Consider the following 17709-nt stretch of genomic DNA (forward strand, 5'->3'; position numbering starts at 1 on the left):
TTGTTTATGACATCATAAATCTGTAACCAGTTTCGAACCACATTTTTTTTCAGCAATGGTTTAAAATGATAAATTTACACATGTTTTTTTCTTAAAGAATATAAAACAATACTGTTATGTAATTTCACTGAAGAGGTGTAATGTTATGGCATAAAAGTGACATTTTCGGAGATGAAATAGCCGTTGTAGAAAAGATGAGCTTGTTTAGGATGACAGCAAGAATATCGCAAGTATTAAATCTAACCGAGTATAATGAACAGATTGCCACAATGTCTTAGATTTCACTTCCATCATGAGAAAAAACACACAGTATGTAATACTGCTAACAAAACACATACTATAACAACAAAAACATGTCTTAATTATAAAAGCAAAACAAAATAACAAGGACTGCTCTCTTAAAAGCGAATCAGTTTATTTGGTTTACAAAAATTGTATGTATACAGTATGTAATTTCTCCCGGTATAAAACGTGTAACTCATTCAGTGAGAACATACATCTAGATGCATCTACAGAGCAAGCAATCATACCAACAAATGAACATGGAAACGCGACCACACGTTCTACACACTACTGGCAGCCACTACGGTTGAAGAGGTAGCTTCCATGGTTAGACAATGCATCCCATTTTTGATTAGATTAGTCCTATAAAAATAATTTACCACATGCAGACATTTCTTAAAGTCACACCGGCATACACACACAGACACACAATGATTTGGAATTCTGTCAGTTCTATTAGCTATGACCTGCAAGGCTTCTTTAAAATTGTCAGCTGATGCTACAGCTTATACTGAATGACTGGCAATATGGCATCCGTGAGAAGACCGCTTCTTTGTAAAGAGCAAACAAACACCGTCATCTGAACTCTTGAACACATGGACAAAGGTGCACATGAGGGTTCATGATGATTATATTTTGCTCTGGATGCTTGAACACAAAGGCACTCTATGGTCTCCTTACGTCAGCATAAAAGACAGCTACTCACATGAATGCTACCGTTTGATGTAAAGAGTAAAATGGCTTTTCGTTTTATACAAATCTTGATGTAACATCAGAATTCGTCTTTCACATAGAACGTAGCAGGATTATTTGGACAGGGAGGAGCTGACCCTCTAAAACCTTTATTTTTCACTTAACCCAGTGTACAAAATACATATTAAAATTATCTTATTTTTTGGATCAGGAGTAATAGCAGAATAAAAGAGCGTCATTTGCCATCCATTCATCGAAGCGTTATGTCTTAAAATAAATTAGTAGAAAATGACAAGTGATTAAGGAAGAGTTCTGGTCAAGACATCCATTGTCAATGTAGAATATAAATTACTTTCCATAACAGCTAATAGCAGAGCATTGGCAAAGCATGGCCGGCTTACTCTAGCAGCTGAAAGAGAGGACTGTGAATTAACAACCACTTTCAGAATAAACATAAAACGAAGGAATGTCTTAAAGAAAACATGAACACGACGTGTACACAAACATGGTCTATTGTTCTAGATTACATTCTCATTGGCATACTGAAACTCCAGCATGAGGAACATTGCTACATGGGATCCCCTGACATAATTAGGATTTATGACAGGGAATACGGTAAAAATAACATTTCTAAAACATTGATTAACCAAACATTTCTGACAGGAGAAATGGCACACATATCCCTGCTTTAAAATCAAAAAATATGTCAAAAGTATGAAGGTATCTGAAACAATGAACAGGCGAGTTATATTCTCTACCAAACAAAAAGGCAGGCACTGGAAGATAAGATCATCATCTATCAATCAGCCCTGGTTGCCACTGCAACTGAATTTGGCTGAGGGGGACAGGAAACAGAAAACAAGCATTGTTGTTTGCCGACAACATTTGGCTCAGAGAGTCTTTCTGTATTGTCAGATTCCCTTTTCGTGGATCAAGGATTCAATCTATCCTCACAAACACACGTTCTCCCCAGGTGTAAGAAAAAAGAGAAAAAGTTCTTCCGGTCTGTCTGTGTCTCCATGGTTCTGCAGCCACATCTACAGCGCCTCCCTGTTCTCTGTCCTTTCCGAGCAGGGACGCTTCACACCCTGGAGGACTCTGTGAGCGGTGTGTGAGTGCTTTGGGATGTGAGTTCAGTCTGCCATGCGAGGGATGTTATAAGAGTAATGTACCAATGGAAGACCGCGGCTTTGACAGAAACACGCTCGACCGCACGCCTGCACCTGTTCCGAACTGTCCGACACGAACGAATCGCCCTCGTCTCCGTATTCGGACTGGGCGGAAAGCGTCCCGGTGTCCGGCCAGTAGCCCTCTGAGCTCAGGCACTGGGGCGCGTTTGCCATCAGGGCAGGGCAGCTGTGTGACTTCACTAAATGTCTGCAGGCTGAGGAAGAGGAGGAAGAAGAGGAAGATGACGTCCTGATGTGGAGGCCGGCGTCACAGTGTTCGCACATTCCCCTGGTGTCAGCGTGAAGCTTTGTGTACATTCCGCAATCGTAACCAATGTCGTTGGACACCCCCTCACCATCATCAGATGTCGCGGAGCCCCCTGCTACCGTCCCCTTGGTAACCACTTTACCAACCCTCCCGCTGCAGCCTCCACCCCGTCCCCGAAGATTAAGCCAGTCATATCGGAAGGAGGGACTGAAGCAGACATACAGGACGGGGTTCAAGCAGGCGGAAAGAGGAAAGAATATTAGAGTCACCGACTTGGCCATCTCGGGTCCTCCAACTGCATTACTAGTCCCGGCCAGCAGGGGAGCAAAAGAGAAAGCCGCCACTGGGCAGAAGAAGATGCAGTTGGTAAAAATAAGCCAGGCTATATGCCGTACGGACCCAGCCTGCTCAGGGTCAGCCAGCTGGGCCCGACCTAACCTGCAGTATAGACGTGTATAGACCACAGCACTCAGCAGGTAAGCAAGTGTATTCATCAGCACCAGCGCTACTGTGAACCCCAGGCCTGGTCCAGGACCTCCAGAAAAGGGCAGGCAGAGGGGTGAGCCCATAGCTGAACCGTGATACAGACTGAGGCAGGCGGATGCCACGGCCACCAATCCCAGCAGGAGCGCGGCGATACCGAACCTCCTTCGTCCTTGCCTTCTTTCGCTGCTGGATCTCAGAGCTCCTGCCTTCCCCATCAGAGCCCTCACGGCCAAGCAGCGCTCCACCGCAGCTAATGCCAGCAGCAGCACGGCCCACTCAGAAGAGAACACGGCAAGGAAGCCAACCAACTGACATCCCACGCCTGTTTCCCACCACACACCATAGTCCGCGAATGAGCCCCAGGTGGCAGCGTCCAGGAGTGTCAGTACTGCCACGTACACCCCCGTAAGCAGATTGGCGGAGGCCAGGAGAGCCACCAGGAGGCGGGCCGGGGAGAGACGGGAGGTGCGTGAGGAAAAGGTGGCTGCGAGCACCAGGCAGTTGAAGAGCAGAGCCACCAGGCAGATGAACCACACGGTCAATCTGATCATCCAGCTACCCAACAAATGTTCACAGGGTTTAAATGCACCTGTAATAAATAAAAACAAGAGAGACAGAGACATAAAAAAGCGTAAGAAACAAAGTCAAACATTTATGTCGATAAAAGTAGAAAAATAAGGATTAAAAGGGAAAGAAATGTATGGAGGACCAGACCTACAACAATTAATGAATTAAAACATCAATATATGTAATACTTTGAAATTAATGAATATAAAATGAACAAATTCATAACTACATAAACACATATGAAAATAAAATATGAAAATAAAGCGTACATACAAATAAAAGGAGAAATAATTTTTTTTTAGTATTTATTTAGTCAAGTTATTTTCCTATCATTACAATTATGTTTTATTTATTTTAATTATGATTCATTTTGGTCCTTATAGTGTAGCAAAAACATAGAAAAAAACAACTTGCAAAATACATGTAATGTAGCAGAACTGCTTTATTCTACTTCTGTGAGTTTTATTACATTACATTACTCCGAGTTCTCAAAATGGGACAGAAAAATATGAGCCTGTATTTACCCGGCGAGGGTGAGCAGTGCATGACCAAAGGAATCCGTTCCATCTCCTCCTCTCCACCTAGCACATATAGATATATATCCAAGTCAGCTATGCGAAACCTTATACCACACACACAGCCAGACCACCTCATTCAATCACATATAATTAAACTGTAACATTGTGTTCTAACTAGGCGCAATACAAGATTATAGTGACAAGCAATATTTCTCCCTCCAATGAAAGCAAAATGGCCGCATGATGCAACCTCAACCAATCAAAACAATGCATGACGAGGTTCTCAGTTTTAAAATCATCATGTTCCGAGTGCGATCAAATAACACATAGCTTGCATTTAGATCAATTACGTGACGATTGATAGGGACTTAATCTTTATCATTTTCCCGTGGAACCTAAGAAATTATTTAATATCAAATGTTTCTCAATTTACAATCCCAATTTACAAACTCCTAGGCTCATCCATGTTTAATGTTTTGTCCACAGCAGTCATTTGTGTAGGAAAAAAATGTAGCTGAAATGGAAACCAAATAACCGACAAAATGTAGCATTGCTTGTTGCATCTGCTTAGGGCAGACACTTAGCATTTATCGCTTGCCACTTTGTCGTGTTGCGACCGGTAAGGACTCGTGCTGAGCTCATCACAGTGTAGATTACTGTCATACCGAACACATTTCTCCTCTCGTCATCCTCGGCAGGGCTGATTGCACTGTCACACGCTACAAAAGCACAACACTGGTAGGCATAGGGAACCGTTATAGACCTGTGGAGAATGAGTGAGAGAGAAATAAGACATTGTGACATGATGGTCTTACTGGAAGAGATACTTCATTATAAGGGTTTCAATCAGAGAACATCTCAAGGTCTCTCTGAGCATAATGTGTGCGATTACAGAATACAGGCGAGGAATTATTTATACAAACTGAACTGGGACACGAGAGCCACCGTTAGGACCTGCAATCAGTCACGGCTCATTAGTAAAGCTGTGAAGAGCTCTAACCTGAGTTTGGGTAGACTCTTAGACGTCAGTCCGTTCCTCAGCTCCACGTTTCCAGTCAGTTTCAGCTGGTTCAGTGCGCTCAGTCCTGCTGTGGGGACGCTGGCTAGGGAGTTCAGACTCAGTTCCCTAATGGCATGATGGAAAAAAGGCAATTACATGCACATACACACACAAACACACAGGTGCTGTGGTGGAAATAAATGCATCAAAATACTTTTTATTTAAATGTTAAATAAGTCCAAAACAGTATTATGTGTATGTTTAATTCAACAGTTGTTCATTTATGAATGTGTTAATAAATGGAGCAGATGAGTTATGGTGTTGTTTGACTGTAGACTCACAGGTTGGTGAGAGCGCTGAGTGAAAGGAAGGCATCTCTGTGGATAAACTTGATCTGGTTTCTGCTCAGGTCTCTGTAGAGTGGTGACAAAACAAACATACACAGGCTGAACATATACAGATGGCTCTGGGGAAAGATGTAGAATTCTTTACTGTGTGTGATAGTTAAACTGCTATTCTTTAAGTACAGGGATAATGTACAGACGATTCTTGCGATTAAAAGCGGCTTTCATTACATTATCTCTTTTTTTCTGATGTAATAAAATATTCTCAAATCAATATTTAATGGCCAATCATTTATTTAGTAAGAAATAATTCCTTTTCAAACAGGTTAATGTACAGTCATTGGTCATTCTCAAGACACAACTTTTTTCGGGTGATGGTACCGAACCAATTAGCCTGTCTGGCTTTGTGATTATGATCCGACAGCAAATGTGATACTTACAGCACTCGAAGGCTGGTCATGCCCTGAAAAGTGCCCCTATCAATCTGTTGAATTTGGTTATGCTGTAGACTTCTGCAAAACCACAAAATTAAGAAAAACAATCAGCACACGTTCACATGACACATTTGTGTCTGAACATCAGAGAAAATGTGGCACGTTTCTGCAACTCACATGTCTTGCAGTCTAATGCAGGCCTGAAAGGACGGCAGGTCTTGGATGTCATTATAGGACAGATCACTGTGGGAACACACACGACACGCTGAGAAAAAGAGCTTGCGAGAAACATTTTGATGAAGTTTAGATAGGAGCTAGAGGATCTGTTATGTGTTAAAGCAGTCAGGCAGGGTGCGGGCTGGCTTCTACATCGCTCTCCTCTGGGAGGTCATTAGACATCACTTTGAAACGTCCCCCTGCAGCTGAGCCTGTGATGGGCAACTGCGCACAGGCCTGTGAGGTGGATGACGTTTGACTGACGCACACTGTTTTTGCGTGATGGTGAGCGTGAAACGGTGGGGAGTGTTTAGATATGACTGACATGTCGAGCAAATGTCAGTAGTTTGACTGACAGCATAGCCTTGAAGGCTTTGCGGTGACCGTGTGAGCATTCTGAGCGACGGCTAACCTTTGTGCGTTCCGGGCTTGTGACTGATGTTTAATTACATAGAGCTTGAGGCTGTAACAGGCACGTCATTGGCAGCTCATGGACATCTGACTGACATGTGTTGAGAACTATTATGAGTGGTATTCCCTGCTTGAAAGGTGCGTGTGTGTGGCTACAAAGAGGCGTTTAGTGTTAATGCAATGTTGTGCGTTGTGAGTGGAACTGAATTGTCAGGCGTTGTTGTGTGTCACCGTCAAGTCGCACTTACAGCGTACGTAACACGGTCAGTTCTTCACACAGGTCAGCTGGTATGCTTCTGATTTTAGTTCCTGTTAAAGTCCTGGACAACACAAAGTACAAAAGGGGATTTATAACAAAGTAAGCATTTTATTAAGTATCTGGCCTCTTGTTTTTTTGTTTTGTTTTATGAGAATGTACTATTGTTCCTACTAGGAAACTTGACATCATTGGTTGGCTGATGGTTTGTTTATCATTGACACTGTGCAGTATAAAATGAACTCACAGGCTCTCTAGATTTCCTGTTCCAGTCAGCCTTGGGAAATCCTGCATCATACTGGCACCACGCAGCATTCTGAAATATGTAACAAATTAAAAGAAAAAAACACTGTCGTCATTTTTTACTTTTGTTCCATCAAAAGTGGTACACAAAAGAAGAGGTGTAGCAGAATGAGTTTTTTTAATTCAAAAAACCTCCATGCCCCTAGGACTTGTGTGTCATTAAGTCTTCTAAATATGAACAAATTTATAATATATCAGTGCTTTAGTTACTTTTTGGAAAGGATTTGTCCCCATTCAATTGACAGAAAACGTCTTCTTCACATCAGTTTCATTTTTAAAGTGATGAAAATTCTGTCATCATTTAGTTACGCTATTGTCATTTCAAACCTGTATGACTTTCTTTTGATCGCAGAACATAAAGTGAAACATATACAGTGGTTAAGGGGGAGAATGTCTCATGTGATTGGCATGTTAAAGCCGGATAATTAGCTTGTTCAAGAACATAATTGAATAATGGTTTTGCTCACAAAGAGTGCAGGTCTGACAGGTTCTGGAAGGCAGAAGTTCCCACGAAGGAGAGGGGGTTGTCAAAAAGATGGCTGCACAGACAGAAACAATACATCTGATTTATAGACAACAGAAAACATACATGATTTTCTTGTGTGAATGTTCCATGATGGGGCAGAAGTGCGAGCGTTTGCTTACATTGTACGTAGCATTGGATTCCTATAAAAGGCTCCCTCAGGGATGGATGCAATGTTATTGCTGTGAAATCCACTGGCAAAAAGAGAGAGGAAAAAAATCATTAGGAAATCAGCAAGCCAAAACGGTTAAGTAGCTCTGTGAGATAAGCAATCTGAAGTGTTCTCCCTCAGGTCTCCATTACTGGTCACGACAAGCAGTTCTAAATCTCAGCGCTAGATGGCCTCTCTGCACACAAGTGATTTTTAATGTACACTCAATGCAAGGTTCTGTGTCTGGATTACAAAACACAATGGCAAGAAAAACACATACCTGTTGGTGGACTTTACGTATTCTTAGAATCCTATTCTAGTTTTCCTTCCATGTAGAGTTTAGAGACTATCTGTTATAAGATTTTCAGCAAATCTGTAATCTGGGTTTTTCATTTGAGCTCCTGGTTCAAAAATCCCCTTTTTCTGAACAATGATTTACATCAATAACTGACCTAGAAAAAAATGGCTGAAGGGGAAACTATTGCAATGACTGTAAATGAGTGTATGAGTGCGTTTGTTGTTGATCCTCACAGTTCTTTCAGCTTGGGCAGATTCTGAATGGCCTCCGGGAAGGTCTTCAGATTGTTGAAGTTTAGATCCCTAAAAGGACACAGAATAAAGTTATTCATATTAAATTAAAACATCCCTGGTGTGAGCCTAGCAACACCCAGGCTAAACCATTCTGCTTCTCCTAATATGGCTCCTAACATGTTATTGTCATGCCTATTTCAATATAGCAGTATAATATTTTTATACTTGACGGGACCATCTTTGCTTTAGCTCAACTTTTAAGGAAAAAACAGCAGGCCTCAAATTCTGAGCTTTTGCCGAAAGACAAAAACAAACAGTTTGAAAAAAAACTGGAAGGAATATAAAAGAAAATCGGTTCGTTAAAATCCATGATTCTGTTAATAAAGCCCAGTGAGGACATCTTGCCGGCTGTATTTTTCACTGTGGTATTGTTTGTCTTAACTTCCACACGATACGGCTTGGTATTCTAGCCCTAATGCCTATGTCCCACTCGCCTCCCAGGGGCACAGGACGTTGGCGTGCCCTCATCCTGTCCTAATTATTGCCGGAGTAAGTAAATAAAGTAGAGTCAGCGATGGCTATCTGCCTTCCCCTCGTCTCTTCCTCCCTGATGCGGTGGATGCTTGCTAAACGAACTGTGGTAAGTGGAGAGAGAGAGAGTCAATAAGGTAAAGCCAAGGCTCCTAAAAAGACTCCTTGTCCTTTATCAGTATACTGTAAATCCTGATTAAATGAGTTCAGGCGAATCCGTAATGACTCATTAGAGTTGTCTTACCTAATGAAGGTTGATCACTACTTGCATCTTAATATCCAAAACATGTGGTGAATCAGTGCTTGAATCCTATAAACTGTAATTCAGCTGGCACAAACTCTTTAGACCGAGCTAACCAACTGTGGTTCTTTAAAGTCCTGTGCAATCGAAACAATATTTTGTAGTAATAGCTGTTCATCAAGGTTTCAAGGGAGGGAGTTAAAGAGCGAGACATCTGTTCTGGGATTAAACCCAACAGCATTTGCCCGTGTTTTAAACCAACATTCAAAATCAAATACTGTCTGCTAAAGCATCTCTCTACAGTAGAGTGCTTTTGTTGTTCTCTGTGATCCTAAAACATGCAGAAGAGGGCGCTATAGCAGCAGAGAATTATCAAACAGAACAAGCACTGTCCCTGTGCCCACAAAGAATTGATTCACAGTGGGAAAGTTTCCATATTATCTTGTAATTCGCTATTTAATGAGCATGAAATAAGCTAAAAGTCTGGTAAAAACGAATGCAAGGATTATGTTACTGATCCACTGCAGAAGTAAATTTACCGTAACATTCTCTTAAATGACAGGAAGTGTGATCTCATCATTTACACTCACAATGTCTCTAGGTTGTCGAGCCCATTAAAGCAGTTCTTCCCAATCTCCTGGATTCGATTATTGTGTAGATGCCTGAATGAAAAAATATGTTTAAACATGTATGTCATTCACATGTGCACTTTTTAACCCTGAATTATCAAACAAAATAATGCATTTGTGATTGCATTGCATTTTTTGTTAGCTATTAAAGGGATAGTATACCCAAAAGAGTAGTTGTTCCTAACCTGTATATATTGCTTTGTGTGGTTGAGCACAGAAGATATTTGGAAGAATGCTCGTAACCAAAGAGTTCATGGCCACTATTGACTACCACAGAAGAAAAAAATACAATGATAGTCAAAAGTGCCCCACAACTGTTTGCTTTTCTACATTCTTTAAAATATCTTCTTTTGTGTTCAACAGAGCAAAGAGAAAAATGTCCTACTATGGTAGTTTTTGGTGGCTATGAACAAAGACATTTATACAGATTTGGAACAACTTGGGGTGAGTAAATGAAGACAGAATTCATTTTTGAGTGAACTGTCCCTTTAAGTGAGTGACAAAACGACTACACACTTCAAACAATGGTGGATTACAGCGGATATGAGCCGACAGATAAAGAAATGTAAAAACTTCTCATGCGATCTATCCAGCATTAATATGCCAATGCATCATTTTTAAGATGCCATGGGATGTCTACTTTTCTCAAATGTTCCAGTCATTAAAAAGATGCACTTCTCAACAGCAAACCAATGCAAACATTTTGTGTCTCTGAACGGATAACTCATCAGGCGCTGGTCTGTGTGTTTGTTCAGCCTACTTAACGGATTAATTGGCCCTTTACTCCTAAGACAAATATTTTCCAGCAGCTGGAATGTAATTGGTAAATCAGACCCACAAAGAAGCTTCCAGAAGAGAGACGCAAAGCCTACAGCCTCTGTTTGACTTTGCAAGACACAAGGGTCCATTCTGCTTCCCTCTCAGAAAACCTCTGTCCACATCGCTGTTTACCTGTGTGTGTACTTAACCATGTGCAAGTTTATATGCATGACTGTTTTATGAGCAGCCAATGACCACAGTTAGTGTAGTGCATTGATTTATTTGACCGATGTGTGGTGAAAGGCAACCGACCGAAGTACGTTTATCAGTAATAGAAGCAGAACATCATGAATTACTCCAGTGTGTGTAGTCTCATTTTTTCAGAACAGTATTGCAAATTGTTGTAAAACCGCTCCGGTTTGGCACTTACAGCACAACCAGGCTTGAGAGATTGGCGAAGGCGTTGTCCGGGATGCGTGTGATCCGGTTGAGGGCCAGCGTCAGGGCCTGAAGGTTGCTCTGGTGATGCAGGGGGTCGACAGGAACCTCGGTCAGGCTGTTGTCATCCAGCCAAAGATGCCTGAGCTGCTGGAGACCCTCAAAACTGTCCTCAGGCACAGACGTGATGTGGTTAGCGTCCAACCGTCTGCAGAGAAAAAGGGAGAGATTGACTAAACATCCGTGCGCTTGTTTGAAAAAAAAAGCTTTTTCTTAACAAAACAGATGCTTCAGGAAATACGCCACCAGGGGAGCGCGCATAACAGTGGGCTGTCATGTAGGTGCTAAAACATCAGTTAGCACTCACAGTCCAAGCACTGCGCAGAAACGCAAGCCTTTTCCATGATCTCACTACGCTGGCCTCTCTATTCACACAGCCCAGGTGGGAGTCCTGTGGACCTACTCAGGGGCCCCTTGACTGGGATTATGAGAGAATGGGACCACACCTTGCAGGTTCCCCCGAGGGCTTGTGACCGAGGCAACGGTGCTGTAATATTGAAGATGCTTAAAAGATCTGACTCAGTGTCCATATGTCTCTCAAGCAATGTGTTTGTCTAATAGATTCAAGTAAAGCCAAGGGTGTTAACATCACTGGGCTGGAAGGAAAGACTTTCACATAAACTTTGGTCAGTTCCTCAGAAGCTCAAGGCTTTAGAAGACTTTAATGTGTCTTTCATGTATGACTTTATGATCGCTTCAGTCCGCACTTTTTTATTGCTCTTAGGCAGTATAAAACAAAAGTTTTTTACACGTGTAGTATTTTTTCATAGAAAAGATTTAAATAGGAATCGGTGGAACAAAAGAAAGGGGCAAAGTAAAGAATTAGGTATGAGGGGCTTTGCTTCGCGTCGCGCCTCCACCCCTTTTAGCAGTGACTTACTCATGATAAAGCACTAGCCTCAAGTACCTTATTGCTTTTATAAAACGGTTATCACACTATACAAATATTAAAGCCGAAAAATGAGTAAGGCCCTAAGATCTAAAATTGGACTCAGTTTTTACCACAGAAGCCAATCACTAGGAGGAAGGGTTTGATAGGTAATAATGGTGGGGTGGTGACTTCCTGTTTATGAATGGCTGACAGGCTATGCTCTACTCCCCTCCCCGGAAGATTATACAATTCAAAATACACGAAAAATCTTGTAAGCTGCAATTCAGTCTACAACCTACATACTAGCCTTTCAAGGCAACAGAAATTAAACCTTATAAGCAACTTTTTTAATGTAATAGTTATAACCTCAAAAGAGTTTGCCGGTAACATTGCTAAACTGTTGATACAATACTCTAAAAAGAGCACAAATACACATTGATTAACCATTTTCTGTGCATGGACTTTATTTACTGACATTACCACAGTGCATTGTGGGATGGTCTTTTTCAAGTGAACGGTACACTTCTTGTGCTGTGAACGTGTCTACGATGACTTAAACTGTTGTCTATATAGGCAGCTTGCTAGGTTTTGGAACAGCAACGCACATTAAAACAACGAGGCGGGGAGCTTATGAATGACTCTATGTGATGGAAATATATTACAGAGGTCTTGAGGCTCTACCAAATGAAAATATAAACACAGCTCATAATTGTTCACAATAGACCGGCCTGGAAGAGTGTACATACAGTGTACCTTGAGCTTAGTCTGACTTTTTAAATAAACTTTAACCAACATGATCTCTCAATGCTTTCTGGGAATGGAGGACTAAAGACCGCACATTCTCTAATGAACCAACAACGAGTGAAAACAAGTTTGCAGCATGTGTATACACTTCTCCTGTTTGTGTGTGATTCTTCAGGAGAACCTTTCAGCACTGCGAGGCATTCGTGAACTAATGCACGAGATCATCTAAAGTGACGTGTGCTTTGGATATGAACTCTGGATCACTTTCGGCTTTGGCGCGCTTAAGAATGTCTAATTCTCAGCTCGACAAGAAGCAGTCTACACAAACGTATTGCTCACACAATAGGCATGATGTGGGTCCAGTGAATGACAAGTGAACTAAAATCAATGAATGAACAAGGTGGCATTCACAATTCCTTGGAGTTTCATTCTAAAAGGGATTGTTAAGTTGTGAATTGACTAAATCATGAATTCAGGAGTCAACTCTTATCTATAGAGATACGATCTGTCAGCTGCTGTGCGTGCCGCTTGTTTTCAATGTGCAGATCTGGGCATGTCCACATCAGCCGCTGCCAAAGCTGAGCTCACACCGACTTACACATATAGAGCATATTTGAGACATTAAAATGACAGACAAATGGTAGGGTGGCAAAGAGGAGAGAGAGAGGGGGTCTTAAAGGGATACTCCACCCAAAAAAGGGAAAATTCTATCATTATTATTATATCACCCTCTAGTTGTTCCAAATCTATATCCATTTGTTTGTTCTGTTGAACACAAAAAGCATATTTGGAAGACAATGTTAACAACTGACATTTCTGGGATATCACTGACTACCATATCAGGAGCAATTTTTGTAGCATTTTCTTTGTTCTGTTGAACAAAAAAATTTGATATTTACAAAAATGTATGAAAGCAAACAGTTCGGGCACCTTCGACTACCATTTAAATGTTTCCTACTATGGTAGTCAATGATGTCCCAGAAATGTCAGTTGCTAACATCTTTCCAAATATCTTCCTTTGTGTACAACAGAACAAAGAAATTTAAACAGGTTTGGAACAATGTGGGGGGATCATTTTTGGGTGGAGTATCCCGTTAACACTATTCATTTTAGATGTACATCTACTTAGAAACCTTGGCCACCAATGCCAGTGTAATGTTAAACACATTAGCAGCTCGGAGTATGTTAAGATTTATCACTTTATAAGCAATCCATTTATTAAACAAACCAAATCATAGCTTTAACCCTCATGGAAGGCTTAAGGATTATTGTAGATGATAAATAATTGCTCTCTGGTCTGTTAACTGGCAAACCACCGAATTGACTTTTGAGGTTAGACGTAACCAAGATTAACCAGATCACTGCGAACTATATGACAGAGGTGGCCACTGGAAATTGATGGTTCACGCGGAATAGATGGTCATAAGATTATAATTGTGGTTTTGGATGTACTGCTCTATAGAGTCTCATTTCCATCCAAATAATCTACAAGTGCTGAAACTGAAACATTAACTGTTGAAGAGGCCATCAAGCATTTGTGTAAGGCTCAGTGTATGAGCAGAGCAGAATGGCTGTATGAGGTAAAGTAAAGAAGGTCTTGTGTTTTCTGAAGGCTTTGTGTCAGTCTTGCTCTCTAAAGAAATGTCACTGTAATTAAATGAGAAAGTGGGTTTTTTTGGTAGCAGCCTGATTAACGCAGCTGAGAAACCTGTGTAGAAAGCCTGCAGGGTGAACACATTCCCACTCAACAGCTCTCTCTCTCTCTCTCTCTCTCTCTCTCTCTCTCTCTCTCTCTCTCTCTCTCTCTCTCAGTCTATCTCTCTCAGTCTATCTCTCTCTCAGTCTATCTCTCTCTCAGTCTATCTCTCTCTCAGTCTATCTCTCTCTCAGTCTCTCTCTCTCAGGTCTCTCTATCTCAGGTCTCTCTATCTCAGGTCTCTCTCTCTCAGGTCTATCTCTCTCAGTCTATCTCTCTCTCAGTCTATCTCTCTCTCAGTCTATCTCTCTCTCAGTCTATCTCTCTCTCAGTCTATCTCTCTCTCAGTCTATCTCTCTCTCAGTCTCTCTCTCTCAGGTCTCTCTCTCTCAGGTCTCTCTCTCTCAGGTCTCTCTCTCTCAGTCTATCTCTCTCTCAGTCTATCTCTCTCAGTCTATCTCTCTCTCAGTCTATCTCTCTCTCAGTCTATCTCTCTCTCAGTCTATCTCTCTCTCAGTCTATCTCTCTCTCAGTCTATCTCTCTCTCAGTCTATCTCTCTCTCAGTCTCTCTCTCTCAGGTCTCTCTCTCTCAGGTCTCTCTCTCTCAGGTCTCTCTCTCTCAGGTCTCTCTCTCTCAGTCTATCTCTCTCAGTCTATCTCTCTCTCAGTCTATCTCTCTCTCAGTCTCTCTCTCTCAGGTCTCTCTCTCTCTCAGGTCTCTCTCTCTCTCTCTGAGTCTCTCTCTTTCTCTCTGAGTCTCTCTCTCAGTCTCTCGCTCTCTCTCTGAGTCTCTCTCTGAGTCTCTCTCTCAGTCTCTCTCTCAGTCTCTCTCTCAGTCTCAGTCTCTCAGTCTCTCTCTCAGTCTCTCTCTCAGTCTCTCTCTCTCGCTCTCTCGCTCGCTCTCTCGCTCGCTCTCGCAGTCTCTCTCGCAGTCTCTCTCTCAGTCTCTCTCTCTCTCAGTCTCTCTCTCTCTCTCGGCGCGCGCGCGCGCTCTCTCACTTTTACAGGCTTGCTTGCCTCTTGTGCCCCTCTTTCCTTTCTTTTTCTTTCATCTACTGCTTCTACTCTGACTATATCCCACTATTTCTCTCATCGTCTATGCTGAGGGGCAGAAGGCACGTTGATTGATAGGTCATTCTCTGAGGCTTTATCCGAAAGGAGGCGGACTGTGCCAAAACACATTACTTCAGCGCCACAGGGAAAAAGAGAGGAAAAACACACGACATGAGGGGGTGCTGGAGAGAGAGAGAGAGAGATCTGGAGAGGTGATAATGGGTAAAAGCTGCTTTTTTAAACATACAATGTCCCACAGCAGGAGCAACAACTGGACAATATCTCAAGGAGACAAACTAAAAGGACACAGAATACACAATATTTATATCCACAAACACACAGGTTTTTTTATACTGTACATTGTGGGGACTTTCCATAGACGTAATGATTTTATACTATACAACGTGTACATTCATACATGTCATACGCTTACCCAACCCCAACTCCTACCCTCATAGAAAATGTTCTGCATTTTTACATTGTCAATGAGCTATGTACTGATATAAATTATACATTCAGGCCAACCAGTAATTATACTTTTACAACATTTACTGTTTTAAAGTTTAGGATCACTTTAATAAAAGCTTTCTCTGGACCTTAAAACCCTTTGATCTGAAGACTTAAATCAATAATGGGAAGTTAAGGCATCTTAGTATTTGGAGAAAAGGAAAGAAATACTCACAATGACTGCAGGGCATGGAGATTCTTAAGACTTGCACTGGGGACTGTTTTCAATTGATTATTCTGAAGCATCCTAAAAGCAAAATATTTACAGTGTTAAAAACCACAGTGTATTACACATTGTTCATTTCTATGACACACAATTCTGTCTTGCACAATGCTATACATTCATTAATTTTAATGGAATATGTGTGTGTGTGTGTGTCTTGTTCTAAGGTAATCTGAGTGCATATCTTGCTTCCTCCACACTATCAGCTCTCTCTGGCGTCACTCAAATGGCACAGGCCGCAAGGACAACTTTTCCCGGTCTGTGCCAGGCTACAGCGCACACAACTACACACACTCATATACACACACACACACACACACACACACACACACACATACATTTCTGAAAACCTATATATTCACATACAAACAAGCCCAGCCAAGAGGCATTCACAAACACACGTCCACCATTAATTAAAACTCCAAAATCATCTTCAACATCTACAGTTTGAAAGCCCTTAACCCAGTTTCCAACCTCACACTCGACATACTCTGGATGAGCCTGGGTAAGAGAACAGTGGGAGACAGGAAGAGGGAAAATAAGCTTTATGCAAAACGTGGCTGAGTGTACAAGACAGCCGATAAGCTTCATTTGAATTGGCTCACAAACACCTGAAGGACAAAACCTGAGTCACAGCAGAGAGAGAGAGAGAGAGCGAGAGCGAGAGAGAGAGATAATGAAAGGTACTCCATCAGACACTGACAGACTTGCCAATCCAGCAGCAGCAAAATTCCTGTTAGTACACAACGGCACTTAACAACACAACAAAACACACAGCAGAATCTACTGCTCTCTCAATGCGTTCTGCAAAAACAAGTGTATGTAGTACTCACAGGACTTTAAGCTGGTGGAGGCCAGAAAGCGCCTCTGGGTGGATGAAAGCAAGGTCATTACCAGCCAAACGTCTAAAGAAAGAAAAAGAGAGAGTTGGTTATATTCAGTGAGGTCAAATTGTCTCATGGAAAATGTCAAAAGTGACAGTTAAACATATTATAATACGTTTACTTTTGACTCAGTAGCCTATTATGGTTTGATGAACAGCACTTGCAGCCATTTCAAAATATAGATTAGTTCTGTGATCACACATTCAACATTACATTAATGCACCCATTTGTTATGTAGTTTGTTAACCTAATACAAACAGACAGTCTGGTGAACTTGGGTAAAGAAAACTTTTTCTAGCTCTACATTTGCACTTGTAATGCAATGCGTTATTAACTAGTTGAGCTCCAGCTGTTAAACTGTATATAATTTTTTCGTTTTTGTTTAAATTGTTCCTTGGTCTAACAGTATGATATGTACAGTAGCTGATATGCGCCATGCTGAGAGTAGTGTGTATGATAAGCGTTGCTCTCTGCTGAGGTGATAACTTGTTCTCTAAAGGCTCACTCATTGGCTGGCACAAATACTCCAAAAGTGTCAGAATGTGTTGGCTTCAAGTCGATGAGCAGATATGTTTTAGGCTTGACAACACCTACAACACTTATTTACAGCGTGATAAGGATGAAGAAGAGTTTAATAGGGAAATCATGAAATTCCTTATTTATTTGGTTAATTCCAGTATTTGGCAGCCAAATAATCATAAACAATAATGGCTAAACTGCATATTCCACAAACAATTCCTGACAACCGTTTTCCCACATTGTTCTGATACAATATATCACTTAGAAGCAACATCTCCTCTCATAGGCTTTTCAAATAAAATTTGTTCGTTTAGGGCTATAACAACCACTATAAGGGACCCCAGTGTATAGAAAGAAATAGCTCTTTCTAAGGTAATCAAAACTTAAATAAGCTATGTAAC

The 17709-nt window shown here is 41.4% G+C and overlaps 1 protein-coding gene across 1 annotated transcript in view; it reads right to left on the reverse strand.

Moving 5' to 3' along the window:
- Window positions 1–392: 392 nt before the first annotated feature.
- The window catches only part of lgr4 (leucine-rich repeat containing G protein-coupled receptor 4), a 38899-nt gene continuing 21582 nt past the window's right edge, over window positions 393–17709 (reverse strand). The window contains exons 4-19 of the mRNA XM_079467272.1: window positions 16739–16810; window positions 15858–15929; window positions 10743–10958; window positions 9515–9586; window positions 8153–8221; window positions 7593–7664; window positions 7415–7486; window positions 6892–6960; window positions 6637–6708; window positions 5939–6004; window positions 5768–5839; window positions 5325–5396; window positions 4984–5109; window positions 4649–4746; window positions 3990–4046; window positions 393–3487 (exon numbers count right to left, since the gene is read on the reverse strand). Of these exons, the coding sequence (XP_079323398.1) occupies window positions 2109–3487; window positions 3990–4046; window positions 4649–4746; window positions 4984–5109; window positions 5325–5396; window positions 5768–5839; window positions 5939–6004; window positions 6637–6708; window positions 6892–6960; window positions 7415–7486; window positions 7593–7664; window positions 8153–8221; window positions 9515–9586; window positions 10743–10958; window positions 15858–15929; window positions 16739–16810 (2656 nt within the window). The 3' untranslated portion in view covers window positions 393–2108. The remainder of the gene's footprint in view (window positions 3488–3989; window positions 4047–4648; window positions 4747–4983; window positions 5110–5324; window positions 5397–5767; window positions 5840–5938; window positions 6005–6636; window positions 6709–6891; window positions 6961–7414; window positions 7487–7592; window positions 7665–8152; window positions 8222–9514; window positions 9587–10742; window positions 10959–15857; window positions 15930–16738; window positions 16811–17709) is intronic.

This window comes from Barbatula barbatula (assembly GCF_947034865.1).
Source record: "Barbatula barbatula genome assembly, chromosome: 1".
NCBI lineage: Eukaryota > Metazoa > Chordata > Actinopteri > Cypriniformes > Nemacheilidae > Barbatula > Barbatula barbatula.